Source organism: Scaptodrosophila lebanonensis, unplaced genomic scaffold (genome assembly GCF_003285725.1).
Source record: "Scaptodrosophila lebanonensis strain 11010-0011.00,11010-0021.00 unplaced genomic scaffold, SlebRS2 tig00000024-arrow-pilon, whole genome shotgun sequence".
NCBI lineage: Eukaryota > Metazoa > Arthropoda > Insecta > Diptera > Drosophilidae > Scaptodrosophila > Scaptodrosophila lebanonensis.
The window spans coordinates 6,092,771-6,115,899 of record NW_022060538.1 but is presented as its reverse complement, the minus strand read 5'-3'; the positions used below and the strand labels follow the sequence as shown (position 1 = coordinate 6,115,899).

At 43.6% G+C, this 23,129-nt stretch overlaps 6 protein-coding genes across 12 annotated transcripts; 2 read left to right on the top strand and 4 right to left on the bottom strand.

The window, feature by feature from the left end:
* Positions 1–446: 446 nt before the first annotated feature.
* Positions 447–4,079, bottom strand: LOC115621683 (sodium-coupled neutral amino acid transporter 1). The gene is made up of 5 exons (XM_030515394.1): positions 3,439–4,079; positions 3,264–3,373; positions 2,109–2,249; positions 978–1,184; positions 447–922 (listed from the first exon to the last, which is right to left on the bottom strand). Exons 1-5 carry the CDS (start codon positions 4,077–4,079, stop codon positions 447–449), a joined length of 1,575 nt encoding a protein of 524 aa, XP_030371254.1.
* Positions 4,080–4,371: 292 nt separating this feature from the next.
* Positions 4,372–7,118, bottom strand: LOC115621914 (nicotinamide/nicotinic acid mononucleotide adenylyltransferase 1). Of its 5 annotated transcripts, XM_030515750.1 has the most exons (6): positions 6,785–7,118; positions 6,311–6,708; positions 6,155–6,256; positions 5,942–6,093; positions 4,931–5,237; positions 4,372–4,538 (listed from the first exon to the last, which is right to left on the bottom strand). In XM_030515750.1, exons 1-6 carry the CDS (start codon positions 6,885–6,887, stop codon positions 4,494–4,496), a joined length of 1,107 nt encoding a protein of 368 aa, XP_030371610.1. In that variant the 5' UTR covers positions 6,888–7,118; the 3' UTR covers positions 4,372–4,493. The 5 variants fall into 5 exon arrangements, with proteins under 5 accessions (XP_030371610.1, XP_030371614.1, XP_030371615.1 ...); XM_030515754.1 differs by lacking the exon at positions 4,372–4,538 and having other exon boundaries at positions 5,012–5,167; positions 6,785–7,116; XM_030515755.1 differs by lacking the exons at positions 4,372–4,538; positions 4,931–5,237 and adding an exon at positions 5,385–5,850 and having other exon boundaries at positions 6,785–7,115.
* Positions 7,119–7,130: 12 nt separating this feature from the next.
* Positions 7,131–14,647, top strand: LOC115621913 (protein phosphatase Slingshot). 3 transcript variants are annotated; one of them, XM_030515747.1, is made up of 8 exons: positions 7,131–7,598; positions 9,003–9,233; positions 9,297–9,784; positions 10,494–10,559; positions 10,621–10,815; positions 10,880–11,149; positions 11,217–13,646; positions 14,448–14,647. In XM_030515747.1, exons 1-8 carry the CDS (start codon positions 7,536–7,538, stop codon positions 14,512–14,514), a joined length of 3,810 nt encoding a protein of 1,269 aa, XP_030371607.1. In that variant the 5' UTR covers positions 7,131–7,535; the 3' UTR covers positions 14,515–14,647. The 3 variants fall into 3 exon arrangements, with proteins under 3 accessions (XP_030371607.1, XP_030371609.1, XP_030371608.1); XM_030515749.1 differs by lacking the exon at positions 14,448–14,647 and having other exon boundaries at positions 11,217–13,215; positions 13,281–13,415; XM_030515748.1 differs by lacking the exon at positions 7,131–7,598 and adding an exon at positions 8,751–8,894.
* Positions 14,648–15,046: 399 nt separating this feature from the next.
* LOC115621844 (oxysterol-binding protein 1) lies at positions 15,047–18,169 on the top strand. Its single transcript, XM_030515656.1, has 2 exons — positions 15,047–17,056; positions 17,172–18,169. Exons 1-2 carry the CDS (start codon positions 15,443–15,445, stop codon positions 17,919–17,921), a joined length of 2,364 nt encoding a protein of 787 aa, XP_030371516.1. The 5' UTR covers positions 15,047–15,442; the 3' UTR covers positions 17,922–18,169.
* Positions 18,170–18,591: 422 nt separating this feature from the next.
* Positions 18,592–21,375, bottom strand: LOC115621845 (oligopeptidase A). Its single transcript, XM_030515657.1, has 2 exons — positions 21,073–21,375; positions 18,592–21,007 (listed from the first exon to the last, which is right to left on the bottom strand). The coding sequence occupies exons 1-2, from the start codon at positions 21,165–21,167 to the stop codon at positions 18,922–18,924; spliced, it is 2,181 nt and encodes a 726-aa protein (XP_030371517.1). The 5' UTR covers positions 21,168–21,375; the 3' UTR covers positions 18,592–18,921.
* LOC115621846 (inactive non-canonical poly(A) RNA polymerase protein Trf4-2) lies at positions 21,367–22,974 on the bottom strand. Its single transcript, XM_030515658.1, has 2 exons — positions 22,836–22,974; positions 21,367–22,761 (listed from the first exon to the last, which is right to left on the bottom strand). The coding sequence occupies exon 2, from the start codon at positions 22,746–22,748 to the stop codon at positions 21,525–21,527; it is 1,224 nt and encodes a 407-aa protein (XP_030371518.1). The 5' UTR covers positions 22,749–22,761; positions 22,836–22,974; the 3' UTR covers positions 21,367–21,524.
* Between the last annotated feature and the right edge of the window lie 155 nt (positions 22,975–23,129).

Sequence of the window (23,129 nt, the reverse complement as noted above, 5' to 3'; positions counted from 1 at the left end):
TGCGCGTGTGCAGTTGCCGAAAAAATAGTTGTAGTTTTGTATGTTTTAATAAAGCTTAACTAATTAAAAGTATTAAATAAAAGAAGATGAAGAAGCAGCAGCATTATGTGCGTGCTTATACGCTAAGTATGATGAAAAACACACAAACACACACACACACAGTACATATAAAATAATAAATTTATTTAATTTGTAGTTTGTTGTGTTATACAAAACACTTTAAGCAAATATTTCATTTAATGTTGTGAGCTCGCTGGCAGGTATTTGAACTTTTAGAAGGACAATGGCGCACAAATTGAATTAAGTTGCCGAACTTGATGAGCTCAGTAAGTTGTTAAAGCACTTTGGCTGAGTAAGTGTGACTAAATCTTCTGGTCAGTAATAAAGTGCGAGTAAAGATAAAGCGCCGGTTTCCGAGATGAATTGCAAATGTAAATGCAAATGCCTTAATGCTTTGTGAAGTTGCCCAAGCATGGCGAATTGTTCTTAAACATATCCGCAATGGTAAACAAATTCAGGTAGGTGGCGAGGAAGGTGGCCAGCACACCAAAGACCAGCACAGCCATTGTGCAGGACACATCACACTCGAAGCGATATAGGAAGCGCATCAGGCGTAACCAACAGCCCCGAGGTGTATGGGCTGGTGTGGCGGCCAACAGCGGTTCCATTTCCAACTCAATGGGGTCGTAGTTGAGATCTAATGGCAAGCTGCCATAGCTGGCCTCCGCCGCAATCCGTTGATGCACGCGTTCCATGCGCCTAATCCGACGATAGAGCAGCGGCGGCAATATGAATACCAAAGGTCCAGTAATGGTGCCGCCCACCACATCCATTAGAGCATCGAAGCTGGGCACAAATTCGGCCACCAGCACCTCTAGCGCCAGTAGAGTGGAGCGTATGAGCACTCGTTTGCACGTCAGAGCTGCAACAGCCATCCTATATATGATTATAATGTCTGTGGGATGCGATTTACTTACACTCTGGCAGTCTGAAATAGTTTTCGATTTGCAGGAACATTGCAGAACTGGCCACCGTAACCGAAAAACACAACTGCAGCGCCATGAGAATGACCATGATATAGAAGGGCACGCTAGAAGGCAGTGATTGGAGCAGATTGTCCGCGATCATTGATCCAAACTTATAGGCAGCCACTATGGACCCAAAAATGGCGACGCTGCACGTGACTGAGCAAAAGGAAAAGCAAAAACAATCTTTGTCTTTGTATGTTCAAATATGCATATGGAATACATCTTAAATCTTAGGAGCTCTATTGAAAAAAAATATATAATCTGTTAAACTAAAGCCTTAAGCAACTAATAGTTATCAATTAAAATATTATAAGGCATATCTATATATAAATCAAAATGTAAGCTTTCGTTTGTTTAAAATTTGTGAAATGAATATTGTAAATTTAAGTGTTTCCAATTTCTTAAAACTCTTCTCCTACTGCGACCTAAAATGAAATTACAACCCCCTCTGCTCTTCTTATACGAAGCACCTATTTGCAGCATCAACTTATCGAAACCAACTTGAACTATTAGTTTGAAATTTAAAGAATTCGTTTTAAGATCGTTTTAAGCACCTGAGCACAACAAAAATCAAGTGGGATCGTCATATATACGTTGTTATATCTTTTGGGAAAATCGACTAATTTGGTTGCGAAACGTTTGAATTTCTGACTTTTGGAGTATTTAAATTTAGTACTAAGTCTTTAAAATAAAATGAAGTCTGTAAAATGTATTAGATATTGTGGCAATATATCTGATAAATTAAATAAATATATATATCTATGTAAACACGTGGCACACAAAGGCTATATGTATATAATTCGGGAAAGTGATATTTCTTGACGCTTATGAGATTGTAATTTTGTGATACATAAAAAGTGTTAAGAAATAAGCGTAATTATAAAGTTTTATTACTAAGATATTTGTCAAATCCAATTGAAAGTGTCTGTAAGTTGTCATTCAAAAATTTGCTAAAAAATGGTTTTAACTATATTCCCATCAGTTTTAATGTTGAGTTCATTTTCAGGTTAATCGTAATGAAATTATGACGAATAAGAGAATGCAATCTCAAAAATCATGACAGTTTTCATTTTTACTTACTAGCAATACCGCCCAGAGCAGCCCAGGCTACCTGCGACTTCTTTTTCATATCAATTTGAAGCGTCAGCAGCATAGGATGTATATCGAATTGGAAAGCCAAAACGCTGTAGCTGTTGAGAACGGTCAGAAAACGAGGCAGCTCTGCAGGAATGAGAATATTGGAACAATTAAATATGTATGCCCTCCTCGTACTTAAGTGATGGGAGGCGAGAATTAAATTGTGATTTTTCTTATAAATTAAATAAAAATATTGTGGAAATAAATTGTGCAATTTTTGATCAATTAAATTAAACAAAAAATAAATCGTAAAATTTCTGATAAATTAAATAAAAAATGAACTGGGAAAAATCTGATAAATTAAATTAAATAAAAGTATTGCAACCGCCCTCCTCTGCGATTCTCATACCAAGTACCTAAGTGATGGCAAATCGAGATTTAAATAGTGAAATTTCTGAGAAATTAAATTAAATTAAAATTAATTGTGACATTTCTGATAAATTTAATTAAATAAAGAAATATTGTGGGCGCCCTCCTCTGCGATTCTCATACCAAGTACTTAAGTGATGGCAAGTCGAGATTTAAATAGTGAAATTTCTGAGAAATTAAATTAAATAAAAATAAATCGTGAAATTTCTGATAAATTAAATCAAATAAAAATATTGTGGGGCGCCCTCCTCTGCGATTCTCATACCAAGTACTTAAGTGATGGCAAGTCGAGATTTAAATAGTGAAATTTCTGAGAAATTAAATTAAATAAAAATAAATCGTGAAATTTCTGATAAATTAAATGAAATTAAGAAATATTGTGACGTCCCTCCTCTGCGATTCTCATACCAAGTACCTAAGTGATGGCTAATCGAGATTTAAATTGTGATATTTCTGAAAAATTAAATTAAATAAAAAATGAATTGTGAAAAATCTGATAAATTAAATTAAATAAAAATAGCACAACACAAATAAGTAACACAGCTTATGAATACTTGTACTTAAAAATTCCTTGTTTTTTCACAAATTTTATTAGGTTTTAGAGATAAGGAACCAATGTGCATATGATCATTGTCTTTTTTTACACGGTTTTTTTGAGACAAATCTACCGTGTAAAAACAGAATTAGGTGTAATGGTATTAACCCACAAATCTGAAGTCGTTTACGTACCTATGCCAATGCCTTCAAAGGGCTTGCCAATGGGGGGCGCACTAAAGAGACAGAACCACAGGAGGACCACAATGATGATCATTACGCAAGCGGCAATGATGGTGAGTCCGCTACATTGGACACACATTCATTAGATGCAGATCCCACAACAACAACTACCAACTCTCCACCTTACCGCATGTGCTTCGGACTGCCCAGCCACATTAGTGGGCATATGACCGCGCCCACTATAATTGCCCAATAGCAGTAGGAAAATGTATACTGGCCACCACTCATGCGCTGCACCACAGTCTCCAGATTCTCGGCCGCCATCACCACGCTGGGCACAGCCATTGCAAATATGCTCAGATCCAGCAGAACCGAGACCAACACGCTCACAACGCGACCGTAGGCCAACTCCGCCAGAGCGGCATATGGATAGTTGCGTTTCTGTACAATGGCGGGATCTAGCAGCTCGGCCATTGTCCAGCACTGCGCCAACAGAAACGACGTGTAGATCTGCAGGAAGATGATGGACAGCACCAGAGGCACACCAAAGTAACCCAACTGGACAAGCATGCCCGGCAGCGTGACGAACGGGAAAATGCCAAACAAATCCACCACATATAGAATGGCAATAAACAGCGACAGATTCTCCGGAGCATCGTCGTAGGCACGAAAGTGGGGAAGAGCACTGAAACGGGAGCGCGACAAAAACGGCAGCTGGTCGTGCTGGTGCGAGGGCGTTAGTTGGACCCGCGCGCGTTTTGACATTCCAAAGGCGGTGCGCGATGGGCGTGGCATCGCCCGCACTTGCTGACGCTTGAAAAGATACATCGCGACGCCGTTACTGACACAGAACTGGACGCCTTGACTATGACCGAGCAACTGAAACGATTGCTAAGTCAAATCTAACGGGCCATGGCTATGGCAGCTAGTTTGTCATCCGATATGCGATTGCGTTAGGAAGTTGTTGCACAATGTGGCACAGGGAAGCCCTTTCGCTGCAATGCCAATGCACCCTGAAGTTCTAGCAGCAACAACAACAACATTATGCGCTGCAAGTTCAATGCCTGCCCAAGCTGGTTTCTTGGTGCGACCTTCAAAGGGGAAATGAAACGATTTGCTATTTGCTTTGTGAGTAACATATGTATTTATTTTGCATATAGTACAGATAAATACAAATAGTTATGGTGTGTTTAATAAAAACAACAACATTCCTGTATTCCTGTATTATTCCAGTACCCTCATTTAGAGCTGCTGTACTTGGGCAATTTTCTGCTTCTTTGCCTGAGACTGTAATAAAGAACGTTTATTATATATATCAAAATTTATTTAATCATAATACCAAAATTGATTCAATCATAAATGCCTAATCATCATTGCCTATTAAAAATTATGTATTCTCTCATGTTTTGAAGTAATACACATTTAAATTGGCCAGTCGTGGTTAGAGTTACGGGTACAGAAATAAAGGTACTACGCGTATATATTAAGATCATCAAACTAAACTTGTACCAACTTACGAACTCAATGTACATTTCACGGCTTCACTCAAAACACAACCATTTTAAAAAACTCTGATATAACGCATATACTATAAATATGTATGTACTATATATAAGAGACTACAATTGTAGTTACTTGAAATCCTGGCTTACTATACTTATTTACTTTGGTATACTTACTTCTATCTTGTCGGTGCCCATAGCGCTCTCCACAGTTATAACCTGCACCGCCTGGCCGGGTCCAGAGCGATTGAGCATAAGCTTTGTTGCACGCGCCTGTACCGGCGAGGACGCTTCACCGCAGCAGAAGACACGCGGGGCTTGGCGTTTTAGTAGGCTGTCCGTCTCATCCATGTGCTGTTCGTCCCCCTCGTCATCGTCGTCTGTGGGTGGGCTTTGTGCTAAGCTGGTTGCATTCTTAATGTTTTCCATGTAGGCGCGATTGAAAAGCAAACGATTCGGTTGCACTGTATCCGTTATATACTTACTATAGGTAGGCGTGTCAGTATAACGACAAGGTATATTAACTTGGTTATTGTTCAATGAGTTTTTGAATATCGTATTATGCACAACGGCAATTTGGTGCACTATTGGATACGTACACTGAACACAGATAGTAAAGCTATTTACTATGTTCTATAAGCATGTGCACATGTTCTAGGTATGTATTTACAAGATTCATTATAACAACAGGAACAATTTTAAATTACGTATTTACATGCAAAAAACCTGCGCTTTAAGTAATTATGCATTCTTTCTTTGGCTCACTCACACTCCATAAACATTTGCCACTGCACGAGAAATTCTGGAGATGGCAGTTGTTGTTGTTGCTGTTTTGGTTGGTCTTGCTGTGATTGCTTTGATTGCTGTAACTTTGAGTGCACATGGTGCTCAGTGTGGGGTCATAACTCGCCCCCGTGTGGTGCATCCTGCGTCACCCTACTGCTATTGTTGTTGTTGCAGACGGCAGACGAGTAAGAGAGAGAGATGATGGTGTGCTTTAGTTTTTGGCGGTCTATGCTAAGATGAAACTTGCATTTGGATGCGAGTGTGTGTCTGTGTGTATGGAAAGCTCATGATACCTAAATCAGTGTACGTATCTAAATCGAATTGAAATATGCCATCGGGCATTGTTGCGGTGTATGAGCGAGAGTTTGGAGTGGGATTTCAAATGGTGAAGGCTGTACGTACGATTTCATGTTGTATAGTCCTGTTCGTTTGATGTACTCCAAAACTAAGTCGTCCAGCAAGTACTTAACTGACTGGCCACGGTTCAACAATCGACGAACCAACGAAGAGCTCACTTCGTTCGGGACCCAATTGGTAATAAGTGTTATATTCCGCTATCGAAGAAATTGGCTTTAAGTTATTGACTTATTATAGTACGTAACTCACTTATTTTACCTGATATTTGGTAAGAATGTCAGATTCAAATATAAATCGTTCAGGATTTGAGCCAAAGCGCGTGATGACTACTAGTCCATGATTAGCCACAATATCCTCTATCTGCAAGAATTCCTTTATTTGGGTAGTCATTTTAAAATAAAAATTTTCACTCACATCTTCGTCCGCCCAGAGTCCAGGCTTTGCAAAGGACTCCAGAAGATCTGCGCCGCACAGCAGCCTTAGCTGTATGGGATCTTTACGCTCACGCAAATTATACGGCAACCATCCAGGTAACGGACCACTTTGCTCTTTATCGCCGGGCGAGTTGACGTAATTGTTCATGTAGTTTTGATGATATTGCAAGACTGACCGAGTGCGTACCCACTGTGGGTGATTTACCTCCCAGTCCGAGAGACGTATCCAGGTAGAGCTTTGCAATGCCAACTTCACCATAGCAAGACGATCGGCAGATGGAGCAAGACCCTTTTTACCATACGAATCATGTGTGGGCGATATAATGCCACCCACCACCTTATGCATCTCATTCATCTCAAAATGATCTCGCGCAATTTCTATATGTTTTAAATGAAACAACAACATCATACCTTATCGATTAAGAGACTCGTAATAAAAATAACAATTACTCACCAAACATACGCAGGTGCATTGGCGTGGGCGGACTGAAACAGCCGCAAGCTAGGAAAGCGATACGCGGCAGCAGGCATTTTGTTTCCTCGATAAATGCCGACATTTGCCGTGCCTCAATTTGCCCCCTAATTGTCAACAAACTTATTAAATCAAATGGGTTGTGAAATTACTTCGTTTCAGTTGTGTGTTTATTTGCTTCCGAATCGCAGCTGTTGTTGCTTCAAACAGATGACAAGCTAACGCTACTCAACACTGATGCCGCCAGATGGCGCCGACAATGTGCTGCCAACCTTACGAAATTTTAGTAGCAAATTAAATATGGCGTCGTCGTGTCTTTGGCTCCCCTTTGATGAGAAATTGTAGTGTTATTTAGCATTTTTATTCGTTTTACTTTGTCAGTTGTGTGAAAGGGTGCGGGTTCTTTTTATTTTGTTGTATCAGACGTCGCGCAAAAAGCAATTACACATAGTCGTAGTGTTAAGTGTAACGACAAAGGTGCCGAGTGCAAAAACACGGCGACAACGACGAAAATGCTGTGAATTTTCGCCAACACTTGACTAAACACAGACATCAGAACACAAACACACACATAGCCAGAAAGCCAACGAGCATCGTAAGGATAGTCAAAGCTATAAAAGGTGGCTGCGGGCCAGAGCGGCGTTGTCGTCGAGGGCAGAACTGCAGCATCAAGTTGCAGTTTAACAGCAGCAACATCTACAAGAATCATTACACACGGACTCACACAGAGAACATGGCGCTTGTGACGGTGCAGCGATCTCCAAGTGTTACAGGCTCACCACAATGCTCAAATTCGGTAAGTGGGGCAGGCGGTTGAAAATTGGCCAGGTTGCGAAAAAGCAGCAGCCCATGTGGCCCACTAAATAGTACACACACTTCCTACAACGTATGTTTGCCTGCCTCTGCCTGTCAGGTCAGTGTGAAAACCAGTGTGAGATTACATTTGTGTGCGTGCGTGAGTGCGTGTTTCTATATATACATATATATATATATATATATATATATATATATATATATATATGTGTGTGTGTCGCGCTGCGTTGTGCGCGGTTGTCAAGCTCTCTCTCTCTCCATTTTGCTTTGTTTTGATATTATTCGCCTAACATTACGCATTAGCTGTTTCGCCAAAGGGGGTGAAGTAGGCTGGCTACTGCTGCAGCTAACACGCCTATAAACACTTCCGTTTAGCACCTCAAAAGGCCAATAGAGTCAGATAGCGAGCGAGCCACTCGTTTGATGTGTCAGCCTGTGCGTGTTGAGGTGCCGTTATATTTCCGTTCAGTGATCCTTTGTGTTTGTGCATAGGCGCGGTGCGCCCCATATGGCCAATCATATAGTCTTTACCTTTCTCCTGGTGCTGCCCACCAGTTCGCTTACTAATTAATATTGTATAAAAAATCGCGAGTGTCTGTGCAATTTTTGTTTTTTTTGTGCCAGTGTGGGCGTTTGTCAGCGTCATCATCAACAGTCGCGCAACGATTCGCGCATCTGTTTACTGTTGCTTTGTTTTTATTGCTATTTCTGTTGTTGTTGTAACTCAACCAATTCGGACCAGACGTCGCGACGTCAGTCGACAACGGTCGCGCGTATTTTCAATAAATTTTCATTGCCTTATTTGTCGTTTTGCCACCGACGCGGTTGTTGTGGTTGTGCTCGTTGTGGTTGTTGCTGTGATTTTCTTTCGATTCCGTTAGCGTGGCCGCCACAGCCCACCCGCCAAACGCCCCGAAAATAGTTCTAGAGACCTTGAGGCCATACAGCCAGCCGCCGCCTATACCCTTGGAATTTTGTATATGCAACAAACAATAATCGTTGTATGCATATGTTCTCATCATTCAAAAGGCAGCCAAGACAGCGACAGCGATAGATATTTTTTTGTAAACTTTACATTGACAGAGAAATATACAAATTTAATACATTTTATGTAAATAGTAGGCGGCAAGTTCTTTAGTTTATTTCTTTTTGTGCACAAAATGCTATTCTACTCTTGTGATAACCTCATGAATTTATTATTGAACTGAACTTGATTTACGCACAACAAATGATGAAAGAATATTGTATATTTTGTATACACCGTTGTGTGAGTCATATGGTGGGTTCTTCCGGGCAACTGGTTCTGTGGCGACTATGATCGCTTTGTGTAAATTCACAGAAAGTAACAAAGTTGACATCTTGTTTGAATTTCTTCTCGTAATTACAGGATGGCGAAGCTGAAGACGATGAGGGTCATAATCATGAAAGCCGTGAATACTTTGCTGGCAAAGGCACCGAACTGGTATTAGCGCTTAAGGACATACCGAATTTTGCGGAGCGTCGACTGAGCACTGACTCCACATGCTCTACGAACAGCACACAGAGTAACAATTCGGACATACAACAGCATCTGCAGACCATGTTCGATGTGTTAGGAAGTGAGGATACGCTCAAAATGGTGATTATGTAAATTTAATTAAAATAATGATTAGTGTGCTCATCCTTTACTTGTCCACGGAAGGCTGTCAAGGTGGAGTCTCAGCACACGAATCGCACACGCTACCTTGTGATTGTATCGCACAGTTGTCGTCAAGCAACGAGCGAGCGGCGCAGCAAAATCACGCGTCACAATTCAGCCAAAGGGGCAGCAACCACCTCATCTGCATTACTCAACACTGCAACAGGCAGTGGTGCCCCAACAGCAGCGGTTAGTGTTACCACACAACGTCAGCTCTCTGTGGATAGCCACAAAACACAGCAGCAGATTCATGGAGCTGAGGAATCTGCGTCTAATCCACGACTCTCAGCGAGCATATCGCCCAATATGAATGCCCAACGTCAAAGCCTAAAATGTGATGCGGAGAAAGAGAATTCGGCGGCCGGTGATAGTAAGAATACCTTAGATATGGAGGAATCCTGTCTGCTGGGAATCGACTGCAATGAAATCACCACTATTGGACTGGTACTGCCCATATTCGCGGACACTACCATACATCTGGACGGCGATGGGTGAGTCTACGCAAATTAGCCAATTTGTAAACCCTGTAATCGAGGAGCAAAAGCGTGCTCATTTTTTAGGTTATAATAATTTTATAGGTAGATATACATATGTATGTATGTACATATATACATATGTATGTATGTACATATATACATATGTATGTATGTATGTATATAAATGCCAGAATGATGATACGAAATGACATATCCATGATCGTCTGTCCGCATAAACCTCAACAACTTTTGAACCATAATAGCGACTTGTTATGTACAAGTACACATTCATATGTACATACATAGGTACAGGTCTTATTCAGAGGCCTAGTTTTCAATAAACCATATATTGCTGCCATATGCCTCCGTACGACTACATAACTCTCAGTACCAAATTTTGTTGTATACTTCGATATCGGAACTAGATTTGGTATTTATTAACTTTTTACAGACCTCATAATCTAAAGTTTTATCCTTGTTCTATATCATAAAGCTGCCATACATTTATTAGTGTTTACTTTAAATTTGAAATTAATAAGAAAATCCATGAATGCATGTGTTTGTTGTCTTTCATAAAAATTGATATCTCTCCAATTATAAGTGGTATATTATCGTGGGTATGATGTCATCAGCGTTGACTGATTGCAATCGAATGTATAAAGAGCACGTAACCATTTAACAAGCTTATTAATATATCCATAATCTATTTATTTGTTTCATGCAGTGGCTTTAGTATTGCCGTCTATGAGAAAACTCACATATTCAAGCCCGTATCGGTGCAAGCTATGTGGTAAGTAAACTTAGATTAAACAAAATTAATAACCATTTTACTGACAACGGACATCTTCTAGGTCCGCGATACAAACTCTACACAAAGTATCTCAGAAGGCTCGTGAAAACAATTTTTATCCGAGCGGTCCATCGCACGATTGGCTCTCGAGTTATGCAAGTCGCATTGAATCGGATCAGTCGTGTCTGAATGAATGGAACGCCATGGATGCTCTCGAGAGTCGTCGACCGCCCTCACCAGATGCCATAAGAAATAAGTACGATATGCAATTTTTGTTAAGAAAGAAAACCGTTATTAGTTGCTGTTTATTTTTGCTGTAGGCCAACCGCAAAGGAGGAAACTGAAAGTGTCATTAAAACAAAGCTCAAAGAGATCATGATGTCAGTGGATTTGGATGAAGTTACCTCAAAGTATATACGCGGTCGTCTTGAGGAGATATTGGATATGGACCTGGGAGAGTACAAGTCGTTTATTGATAAAGAAATGTTAGTCATTTTGGGACAAATGGACGCGCCCACAGAAATATTTGATCATGTCTATTTAGGTTCGGAATGGAATGCTAGTAACTTGGAGGAGCTACAGAAGAATGGGTATGTTTCAACATCAACAATCTAGTGGCTCTAAAAATTATCAACCTTTTATTCCTTCGCCCCTTAGAGTGAGTCACATACTGAACGTGACGCGCGAGATTGACAATTTCTTCCCTGGCACCTTTACGTATTTCAATGTGCGCGTCTACGATGATGAAAAGACGAACTTGCTTAAATACTGGGATGACACGTATCGATATATATCGCGTGCCAGAGCAGAAGGTTCCAAGGTCCTAGTGCATTGCAAAATGGGCGTAAGTCGTTCAGCATCGGTTGTTATCGCGTATGCCATGAAAGCCTACAAATGGGAGTTCCATCGAGCTCTCCAGCACGTCAAGGATCGCCGCAGTTGCATAAAGCCAAATAAGAATTTCCTCAATCAGCTGGAGACCTACAGTGGTATGTTAGATGCCATGAAGAACAAGGAGAAACTGCAACGAAGCAAGAGTGAGACGAATCTAAAAAGCACAAAGGATGCGCGTCTTCTACCGGGCAGCGAACCCACTCCCCTCATCCAAGCCCTCAACCAGGCCAAATCAAAGTCCTCTTCGGGCGAGGCTGATGTAAGCACAGGCGATGATCAGATTCGCAGTACGCATCGTCGAGCCAGCGCACAAAAACAGCGCCGCATGGTGCGCCGATCCAGCAGCACATCGCCCAAGACACAGACTGCCGTGGTAACTAAACAGCAGAGTCAGTCCATGGAAAACCTGACACCTGAGCGCAGCGTTGCCGAGGAGCCCAAGAACATGCGCTTCCCAGGCAGCAATGGGGAGAACTACAGTGTAACACAGAACCAGGTATTGCACATACAAAAGCACACGCCGAAGTCCGTACGCACGCGAGTGCATGATCTCGAGGCATACCAGCCGCAGGAGCAGCGAGTACCACGTCAACGGGTTAGCAGCAGTGACGGGCAACCAACGGCCAGTGGAGGTAGCAGCACCGTATGGACCTCCCAGTCCAAGCTAATCACACAAACCTCAAACATTGGAAGCTCCACGGCGAACGCCATGCTGCATAGACGTGACTCCACATCGTCCTCCGATGTCTTCTCGACACATGTGGACAATGTATTTGCCAAGGAGGAGCGCGAAAAACGACAGCGACGCAAAACACAATCGTGGACAGAATCGTTCGGAAGCAAAGGGGGCATTGTATTGGATATACCGCTACATATTGCTGCCATGCGCCAAAGTGGAGAGCGCCCACGTGAACTGCCATCCCGAAACGCCTCTTGGGGATCGGGCGACAATCGAAGCAGCCAACCGCCGCGCTTTAGTTCCTCTAGCTATTACGACAGCAATCGCAACACGACGGCCATTTTCGAAGGCGAAATACAGGATCTAAAGCGCAGTACCACCAGCCCCAACACAATAACAAAAAAGACTGCCAGCAATTACAATGTCAGCGAGCCATCATCAGCCCATTTGGGGACTGTGAAGCGCACCAAACAAAAGCTGGAAGAAAACACAGGCCTTAAAAAACGCTGTCAGGAGAACGCGTCCACGGAGTTGCTTGAACTGTCAAAAAAAGGCACCAGCACTTTATGTCGCAGCGCATCGTCGGCAAGCACCACAAGAACACGTCATCCGTTGCGTTGTAACAGCGAGGAGCTTATGCATACATCGGATATTGAGAACAAGAATATTGCTGCCATTGATTTGGAAGGTACTGTGGTGCTGCGCTCACAAGTTCCAGGTGGAATGTCTGGTGAAGATCAGCGTATCTCTGGTAATGTGCAGATACTTAAACAGAACTTTGAAGCCAAAGCGGCGGTGGGGATAGGTTTGGCCAGCACAACTGCCGCCCCAAATTTAACCACAACATCGACAACCGTCACTTCAGCCATTAATATTACGACCAAGAAAACACACCAATCACTGCCTTCATCGCCGGTGGCGCAACATGTCGATCATGTGACTAACTGTCCTGCAGCAACTAATAATAGAGGAGGCATGGCCTGCTCGGCTGCCATTGCTGTTGTTGAAGCGGCAAACGCAACAGGGGGGTCGCTAAATGCTTCGCCTTGCTCCTCATCGACATCCAATTCGTCAGACTCCAGCGTAAGCGAAACTTGTGATCGTAATGTCAAAGGTCTAGTGCATAAATATCAAACCACTTCCAATAGCAGCTGTCTAACTAATGCTGTCATTGTACCGCCAACAAGCACACAGCCTACGCTGCTGCCGCCACATCTGCCTGCCACCAATAATGCCACAAGCTTTAAGCCTCGACCGCGCTCGTACTACGATCGTACGCAGTCGAATAAAACGCACGATTATAGTGAGAGTCGCCCACCGCCTGCGCCTGCTCGGCACAGTGCCCAACCTCTGAGCAACCTGCACCACCAAACCAACCACCATCAGCAGCAGCAACAACAACAGCAACAGCACCAAGTCCAGCATCGCCGCCTGGCTCAGCATGGGAAAACTCATCCACTCAGTAGGCTAAGTTCACCAAAGCAAAGCTTCAACACCGCTGCTTACAGTACCATGTAAAGAAATGCTCTTACTACTTACAACTTCAAATCCAACTTCAACTCCACCAACTACTACAGACACCCATACACACACTCATTCATAATAGCGTTTAAGCAAGGAATCCTCATGCGAAAAAAATAGTCTGCTTTTAAACCATGATCAAAACTCGGCCTATGCCTGCCCCTATATACATATATATATATATATTCATATATATAAATCTATACATCTATGTATGTTTGTCTCGTGCATAACTTTTAACTGGAGCATTCGCTTTATATGTCGTTCTTCATTCAGTCCACATCAGTTTCTGTCGTCCCGCCGCATATCTGTAACTAGAAAAAATAAGAAAAACAGACCCAGACAACTTACGTTCTTTGTATTTGTTGTGAAATCTATTTTCAATGTATTCGCACATAAATGCCTATCCAACACTTCCTAATGTTTTGTGAAAAGTGCCGTCAGGGACTATAAAAAAAACCTATGAAAAAGAAACTGTATTTGTATTTTTAAATTATTTGTAACTATATACATATTTATTTTATATTATGCAAGAACTGCCTACGAATAAACAATTTATTGTATATATTATAATTAAATGTGGTGGTTCGTTTGTTTATGTTACTCTTCCTCTCTCTCTATCCTGTTATTCTATGTGTATGTAATAAATGTACATTTGTCGTCAACGCCTGACATTCGCTGCCTTATATGCTGTCTGTCCCAAATGCTATCTCACAAGTCGCCCCACCGATTGACTGACTACCTTTCAAATAACCTAAAAGACCGCCTTCAATTGATTGAATTTGTATTTCCAGCTTGTTCCGCATGATACACAAGTTTCGTTACTCCTTCGATGGCAGCTGGGCCGAGTGCAATAAGTAAGTCACTGAGCCGTGACATTGTGTACTTTTAATGCTGCCTTTTTTATTAAATATTGTTCACTGTATTTATTTATAAAATGTACGTATGTATATACATATGTATGTGTATGTTAGTAAAGTGAAACCCATAACGATGCAATTTGTTTTATTGCGAATGTTTATACGAACGACCACAACAACTGAGTCATTCATTTAACGCCGCGCATGTGAAGGTGGTCAGGCACAAACATGAAAGTGGAACCACAAGTAGGTAATTTTACTGATAAATAACCAACAACAGCACACACCCAGCTGTGAACAATTTCACACATCAATTCAAATTAACCGTCTTCGATACTACGTCATGCGAAGATGCAGAGTTGTATGTGGCCCCAAATCCCCATATCTCGCCATCCCGCTCGCACCTGCCAAAACAGCAGCTGAAACAGAGGCGAGTTGGCAGAGCCGACAAAAAAATGAAATGACATACGCACATACACGCGTACAAACTCACACACACCAACGCGGCATACTCACGTACACGCACACAAATGCGCACTTTGACTCTTCCACTAGTTTCTTTATTTTGTGCAGAAAATTGTATTGTTACTATCCGAAAAATTGCGTGCAAGTCCACGGTGTACATATATACATATGTTACAAATTAATTGTGATCAGAGCGGAGCAGTGTGCAATCAATAATGCAAGGTGCTGCAATTGCAGTTGCCTAATAGAACATTTTATAACTGGATTTGGAGTCGCCGTCATTATCGTCGTCGCGTCGTCGTTGCCGTCGCCGTCGTACGTGGCGTTTATTTCGAAACGGCTCAATCAGCAGCAGTCAGCAAGTCGAGGTCGCCGCCGTCGTTGGCAGTAGCAATAGCAATTGCCCAGCAATTGCCACTAACTTTGGACTGCAGCAGCAGCGGGGGGCGGTTTCTATTGCCAAGATGACCGATGCGACGGCTAAGACGACGACGGCCGAAAAGGGCGACCCGGAAATGAAAGGCTGGCTTCTAAAGTGGACCAACTACATCAAGGGCTATCAGAGGCGCTGGTTTGTACTCTCCAAGGGAGTGCTTAGCTACTATCGCAACCAGTCGGAGATGAATCATACGTGCCGCGGTACAATCTCACTCCATGGTGCCCTTATACATACTGTCGACTCCTGCACTTTTGTTATATCGAATGGAGGCACACAGACGTTTCACATTAAGGCCGGCAACGAAGTGGAGCGTCAATCATGGGTCACAGCACTGGAGCTGGCCAAGGCAAAGGCCATACGTGCCATTGAGAGCGAGGAAGAGGAAGCTGAAGAGTCGGCGCAAGTGGTGCCCAGTCAAGAGATCAACGCGGTTGTGCACGATCTTACCGAAAGGCTGGAAAATATGCGCACCTGCTACGATCTGATTACAAAGCATGGTGCCGCGCTCCAGCGGGCATTGAATGATCTGGAATCAAACGACGAGGAGTCGCTGGCGAGCCGCACAAAAATTGTCTACGAACGCGCCACACTCTTCCGCATCACATCGAATGCAATGATAAATGCCGGTAATGATTATTTGCACACGGCAGAGTCGCAGGGCTACAAATGGTCCAAAATGTTGCAGCACGAGCGCGAACAGCGCCAACGGCTAGAGGAGATCATTGAGCAAATGGCCAAGCAGCAGTCTCAAATGGAGCAGGCCGCAGTCTTGGTGCGACAAAACAAGCCGGTTCCGGCCATGGTATCATCGAGCACTACTATGCTTCTCCCTGCAGGCACCTCCAGCACGATGCTAACTTCTGACGATGAAGTGGAATACTTCGATGCCGAGGAGAACGGCTATATGGGTCGCCTCGAGTCGCCGTTATCAGGAGAGCGGACATTTATTGTGAAACTTGGTCAGCGCAGCAGCAGCTCCGAGGACCAAGTTGAGGGTCAGACGGGCAGCTCATCAGAGAGCGATGAGCAGAAACGCACAGTGAAGACCATACAACAGGTTCGTGTTGTGAGTGCACCGCGCGTGGCCTCTGGCGATGATGACAAGATCGATCACGCCGCCGCGAATTCGTCGTCCCCAAAAAATACGTTGCCCTCGGAGAGTGGAAGCCAGCGCAGAATCAGCAGGCCGCGACGCTCTAGGGTGCCCGACAAGCCCAACTATCCGCTTAGCTTATGGTCCATAATGAAAAACTGTATTGGCAAGGATCTGTCCAAAATACCCATGCCAGTGAACTTTAACGAACCGCTGTCCATGCTGCAACGCCTAGTCGAGGACTACGAATACGCCGATATTCTGGACATCGCATCACGGTGCAAGGACGAGTGTGAGCAACTGGCCTATGTGGCCGCCTTTACTGTCTCAGCATATGCAACGACCTCGAATCGCACTGGCAAACCCTTTAATCCACTACTGGGTGAAACTTTCGAATGCGACCGCAGAGACGATCTGGGTTGGCGTTGTCTGGCCGAGCAGGTTTCACATCATCCACCCGTAGCCGCCATACACTGCGAGGGCAGGGATTGGACCTGCTGGCAGGAATTCTCCATGACCAGCAAGTTTCGCGGCAAGTATGTGCAGGTAAGTTGCTCCCGAAACTGACTACAAAAAGTAATACAAGTATTATTAATCGGCATCCACTATAAACCTGCCATACTTATCCACCCAATATTAACTTATTTCCGATTTATTTTAGGTAAACCCCCTCGGTGCCGCATATCTGCTGTTCTCAGAAAGTGGCAATCGGTACTCTTGGCGCAAAGTGACAACGACAGTGAATAATATAATTGTGGGAAAGCTGTGGGTAGACCAACAGGGAGAGATGGAGATCGTGGGATCAAATGCGGCTGAGGGAAACAAATGCGTTCTAAACTTTATACCCTACTCGTATTTCTCGCGTGAGGTGCAGCGCAGCGTAAAGGGCGTGGTTATAAATCGAAAAAACGAAGTGAAGTTTGTGGTGCGCGGCACCTGGGACGAAAAGATAGAAATAGCCCCAGTGCTGGCTACAAGCGGTACTGCGGACAGTCCGACTTATACAACTGGAGCGTATACGGTGGCATGGCAGCGACGTCCACCACCACCTGATTCAGATAAATTCTATAACTTTACTACGCTGGCATGCCAACTGAATGAAATGGAGGAGGGTGTGGCACCCACAGACTCCAGACATCGCCCCGATCAACGTCTCATGGAGATCGGCGACTGGGACGAGAGCAACAAAGAGAAACTACGACTGGAGGAGAAGCAGCGCAGCGTGCGAAGGCAACGCGAATCTGATGCAGAAGCGGCGGCGGCAGAGGGCCGACCATACCCGGCCTATGAGCCAATGTGGTTCAAGCGCGAAAAAGAGGATGGCACAGAAAACTTTGTGCATGTCTACAAAAACACATATTGGGAGGCGAAGGAGGCGCAGGACTGGACTGGTTGTCCAGACATCTACTGAGCAAGATATAACGGCAGCAGGTGTTGGTCGAAAACGAACGAAATGCTGCCCTAAATCTGGTGGCAAGCACATATTCTAAAAAAAATATCCTGAACACACCCCTGCTCTCCTATATAAGCAAGACACACAACCCATACTTGTCGCACTTAAAAAACGAAGCCTAAGCAACTTTTATCAAACTATGATCTAATCTATGTAATACCATTCGTCTCTACTAGCTCATATACATAAATTAATTCCATGAAGAAGTAGCTACAATTTTTATCTCCTAAGTTTTGGCCAGGCAACTTGCGTGGGTTTTTCTTTGGTGATCCCTTCATTTAAATTATTAGCGGTGGCTAAATTTTATTTCTTTACATAACCCCTTTCGCCCCTCCCACAGAAGAAAGTACACCCGCACAACCACACGCAATGAGCTTTTTTAACTTATGAATTATTATATACATAAATATATTTTATACCAAGTGCACGTGTTAGATAATGGTTAACTAACTATATTGTGCAAGTGAAAAACAATTGAAAATTTCACTCTAAGCTGAACATTAAAAAGTCAAGTTTTCCCTACTCTGAATAATGATGATGATGAATGATTTGCCTTTGTGTTTTTTGTATATATGATAACTAAATTGTACGGAAACTGAAACAAAAAACAAAAACAAACGAGAATATGTTAAATGTTATAAATTTATGCAATTTATTATTAAAGTATTATTTAAATAAAGCAACAAATGTATGTTTAATCTAGCAAATAATCATTCCACACATATATTATTGGTGCCGTGAGTAACCCCCGCCGTTATTAAAAGTAACACCTGTTTTGGTTGACTCGGCAGCCCAGTGAGTCACTCAACGATAAGAAATTATCTGTTCACTATGTGTAAATAATTAGTTTATCCCACGCGCATTCGCGCTACTTTACAATGTCAAACATTATCACCGCACTAATATAAAACAAAAGATAACAGCAGCGATTTGGGACAGCACGCAGCTGGCCACCTCTTTAGTTATTTTCTGTCGTCTGTGAGGGCACGAAAATGCTAAGGGACTTGAGAAGCGACTCCACAGATGGATCACGGCCCTGGAAGCGTCGGAATACCTCGGCCGTAGGCATGGAGCCACCGGAACTGAGGAACGTTTGTTTATAGCGTTTGCCCACTGTACTGTAGTCTGTGCTGTTGCGTTGCTCGGCAAAGCTACTTGATATGTCAGCGGCAATCATCTTCGAATACAAATGACTAAACTGTGCAGCGGCCCAATCACCAGAGAAGATGTCCGACATAGAGCACGGGTGCGAATCCTTCTTGTTGAGGGGCATTGCTTGGTAAACTGGCCACAGCTTGCGCACGACATCCAGCCAGAAGGCCCCCGAGCGATGCAGCTCAATATCAAGATCGGCATAGTAGAGTTCCTGACATAAATTATAGCCAGCCAGTTGTGTTTTTAGCAGGCGCATCTTTTCCGCCAATGAGGCATCAATAGGCTCGCCATTGGCGTAATGACCCGAAAGGCTTTGTAACACCGCGGCGTCATCGAGAAAATTGCTCATCACATAGCCGGAGACTTGTGAGGCATCCCACTCGATGTTGGAGAGCCCAGCAAGGTCAGTATAACCCGCCTGTGTCAGCAGATGTTGTAGCGCCGAGCCGAATGTCTTGAACAACATTTGCAAATCCTCGTATCGTAAAAGCGGTGCCTTTCCCAACAACGGCTCGCTAAAGTTGAAGATGAGAGCGCAAAGTGGAGTGAGGTCAGCAGATTTGTTGGCATTCCGAATGCCCACCATCCATCCGTTGTTGCGCCCAAATTTATGCTCCTTCGAATAGCAATCCACATAGAAGCCGCCCACAGGACTGGATGCATCGCTAACGTCGCCGTCATATACTTCGTAAAACTTCACGGCCGGATGCCAAACTTCTGCTTTCGTGTTCTCCACAATGCGTATGTTAAAGAGTTTCTCGCTTAACGAAAAGATGCCCGAAAGCACACGTGGCAGAGGGAAATACTCGCTAATTTTCTCCTCATTTAGCTGATGCTCGGCTGCCAATTGCTTGCGGCGCCAGTAGCTCACATCATACAAGTCCAGCTTTTGTTCAAAGCCGTTGGCGCTGGCGAATTTTTGTAGCTCCTCCAGCTCCGTCATTTGCGCCGGACCTGCAAACTTGAGAAGCTTGGCGAAAATTATCTTTAAGTTGTCCACACTGCCGACCATTTTTGTTTGCATAGACATATCGGCGAAGTTAGCATAACCAAGGATATTGGCCTGTCGTTTGCGCAGTGCCCGGATCTTCTCGAGATGCGTGCTGTTCTCCAATGATTTATCCTGTTGTTGTGAAGCTTTCACAGCGTTGGCACGCCAAATATTCCAGCGCTGCAGTCTATCCGGGCAGTATTTGAGAAAGCTTTCGACGATCTGTGGTTGCAACGTCACTTTCCAAGGGCCCTGCAGTGGCTGCCTCACATCAAGGGCGGTTGCCTCCAGAAACGTGGATGGGAAGTCACGCACCACCTGGAAATCACTGACCACATGCGCAAATGTGTGGACAGACATATTCACTTTGTTCTTGAAACTTGCCCGTTCGCGTCCCAACTGACTCAACAGCTCCTTGAGGCCATCATGTGAGTCCTTGTTTAGATTAAGTCCATTAAGCTTGCCCTCCAAAAGAAATTTCTGGCGCAGACGCTGCTCTGCCTCGCCTGCACCTGCATCTTCGTGTTGCCGCAGCGCTGTATATATGGTCTTGTTGCAGTACTTCGCAGCACGTGCGTTCCGCGCCCGCTCGTGAATATTCATATACGTCTTCGTGGGTATAAGAGTGCAGGCGCCCAGATACAGAGCCTTGGCTACGCCCCAGGTCGTGTCGAGCGGACCTGTGACTGCATCTAGCTCGGTGTAGATATCTGCGCTGTTCAGCCGCTTTCCGTTTTTGATGTCCTGTTCCAGAGCTTTGACAGTCTTCTCAACAAGTGCGGCTTGTTGTCCTATTGTGCCCAGTGCCAGCTCGATAGTTATATCATTAAAAGCGGGCAAGCCATCCGCTTTCAGCACTCCCTCGTTCTGATGCCCATCTTCACCAATTTCGGGAACGCTGAAAGCCGGTAATTGAACATTTTTCCATTTGATAAACAAATTTTTGCGACTGATAACACTTACAGTACAATATATCCCGGTCGAGGGCTCGTGGTCTGCAGGAAGCGATGAGCGGCATTTGTAAGCGGCGAATGGCGCTGACGTAATATGGTCAACATATCTTAAAATATTATGAAATAATGTACAATCCTCCAGATCCCCACAGCGTGCGGCAAAATTTTTCACGACCAGCGTTTACACAACATTAACACCAACACACACGTTCACGAGACTATGACAGCTGCTCGAGGGGCTGCCAACTGCTTTAAAGGATATGCCGATAAGAATCGACTTACCACGCCAGTGATCGGTTTCAAATTAGATTTCGATTCGCTTTTGAATTTTTTTACTTTCACAGAATTAAATATGTATGCATACATAAAATATAAAATATTAAACTAACTAAAATATGACAAACGTAAAACTAAATGCAGAATTGGAACTTATTAAACTGTATAATACTGAGCCCGCTTATATTAGCCATATCTCTTGAAACTCATGCCATTCTCTCCAAGAGGGACAGTATTGGCAGCAGGTATGGCGGGGCCTGCAAACGTAGAATCTTGATCCACCTGTACATTTTCAGCAAACTCTTCCAAGTTGTAGTTATTGTTATGTTGGTAGTCGTAATTGCAATACCAGTGTTTCCACCTTTTATACTTAGGCGAGACGTTACCCCTTAACGACAAGTGTTGGAAGTTCCTGTGGACCCACTGACGGTAATGGAGCACATCTGGCGGCACATCCACAATGCAACCTAGTATAGAACCCACAACTTTAGTAGAGTCCGAGTCCACCAGCTTCGATAGCTTCAGATAGGCACTTTCAAAAGCTTCTTTCACATAAAGCGCAGCGTATGAACTCCGTCCAATGTCATTGGTTGGGGTTATGGGGTCTTCAATGCACAGGACGGATTGCCAATTGTAGTCTGCCAGTGCAGTCTGTAATTGGCTTCTCTCCACGTTGCTGCCATCGCCGCGAACTGATATGCCGTACTTGAAATAATCGAACTTGCGTCCATAGAAGTCCAGGAACCTGAGCAGAAGCATCCCCAATTTGTTTTTGTATTTGTACTTTTTCATGTGAATTTGCTGCTGTAGAAAGCTTATGCACATTAAAGTTAGCCCATACGATGAAATGCCACCAGTGTAGACCTCGTTCAAGCTATGCATGGTCAGAAACTGCTTCAGCACCATCACCAATTTGGGCATTTCGGGATACTTGTGCTTGAATTCATTGATCAGTTCGGCAGCTTTTAGTCCTGTGTCCACATTGAACGAAATATCGAATTTAATTTGTGACTCTCTCTCTGTAAACTTAACCACAGGCACCGACGCCTTATCCAGCACGCACACTGAGCCCTGCAGCGCGACTTGGCGTGCAATGAGTTCCTTCTCTAGGTCGTAAAGCGGCGTCCGGCCCCAATAGCCGATGACAACAACGTCAATGTCGGAAGCAGGCAAAAATAAATCTGTACGACTCGAACCAAATACTTCGACGCAGGCATCTGGCCACAAGGACAGCAAAAGGTTCTTCACTCGACGAACTGTTTCAGCCCGCATCGCAAGCTCTGTCGGCGTGGCCAAAATATAATTGTAAAAATGTTCAATCTCTTGATGCAGTCCCACGACGCCAGCGCCATAGTAATAGTTGGGTAATTGCCATGGTCGTACCAGATGTTCAGAACCTTCGTCCCCCATACTCGACTCTTGCCTGCCAATAGTGAATTTATTACAGAGTTTATGTGCTCGTTAATAATTCAATGATTTTGTTAAATAAGAACTAACTTTGTTTCCACGAATTTGCACCGCCGTTAGATAGCGTTGCCAAGCTTTTTTACAGATTCCACATAAGCCGCCGGAAGGTTACCTTTTGTAGTTCAAAGCCGTACTTTGAAATTGGTCAAATTTACGTGTTGAATGTAATTTGTATAGGCACCAAACAGAAGCTGAGATGAAATTAATTTGAGCAATGTCTATTGTTGTTGTAAAATAGTCTGTTCATGAACAGTTAGGTCTGCTAAAAATCACACGCACACATATGAATGTTCCTATGTATGGATGTGTATATTATGAACGTTT

Coding starts and splice junctions, on each gene's coding strand:
- LOC115621844 (XM_030515656.1), top strand. CDS start 15,443: ATGACCGATGCGACGGCTAAGACGACGACGGCCGAAAAGGGCGACCCG. Junction 17,057..17,171: donor TTCGCGGCAAGTATGTGCAG/GTAAGTTGCTCC, acceptor GATTTATTTTAG/GTAAACCCCCTCGGTGCCGC.
- LOC115621914 (XM_030515750.1), bottom strand. CDS start 6,887: ATGTCGGCATTTATCGAGGAAACAAAATGCCTGCTGCCGCGTATCGCT. Junction 6,709..6,784: donor AATGCACCTGCGTATGTTTG/GTGAGTAATTGT, acceptor TAAAACATATAG/AAATTGCGCGAGATCATTTT. Junction 6,257..6,310: donor GACTCTGGGCGGACGAAGAT/GTGAGTGAAAAT, acceptor GAATTCTTGCAG/ATAGAGGATATTGTGGCTAA.
- LOC115621846 (XM_030515658.1), bottom strand. CDS start 22,748: ATGGGGGACGAAGGTTCTGAACATCTGGTACGACCATGGCAATTACCC.
- LOC115621683 (XM_030515394.1), bottom strand. CDS start 4,079: ATGTATCTTTTCAAGCGTCAGCAAGTGCGGGCGATGCCACGCCCATCG. Junction 3,374..3,438: donor GGCAGTCCGAAGCACATGCG/GTAAGGTGGAGA, acceptor TGTCCAATGTAG/CGGACTCACCATCATTGCCG. Junction 923..977: donor CTATTTCAGACTGCCAGAGT/GTAAGTAAATCG, acceptor TGGCTGTTGCAG/CTCTGACGTGCAAACGAGTG.
- LOC115621913 (XM_030515747.1), top strand. CDS start 7,536: ATGGCGCTTGTGACGGTGCAGCGATCTCCAAGTGTTACAGGCTCACCA. Junction 9,234..9,296: donor GTGAGGATACGCTCAAAATG/GTGATTATGTAA, acceptor TGTCCACGGAAG/GCTGTCAAGGTGGAGTCTCA. Junction 11,150..11,216: donor GAGGAGCTACAGAAGAATGG/GTATGTTTCAAC, acceptor TTCGCCCCTTAG/AGTGAGTCACATACTGAACG.
- LOC115621845 (XM_030515657.1), bottom strand. CDS start 21,167: ATGTTGACCATATTACGTCAGCGCCATTCGCCGCTTACAAATGCCGCT. Junction 21,008..21,072: donor CGACCGGGATATATTGTACT/GTAAGTGTTATC, acceptor ACCGGCTTTCAG/CGTTCCCGAAATTGGTGAAG.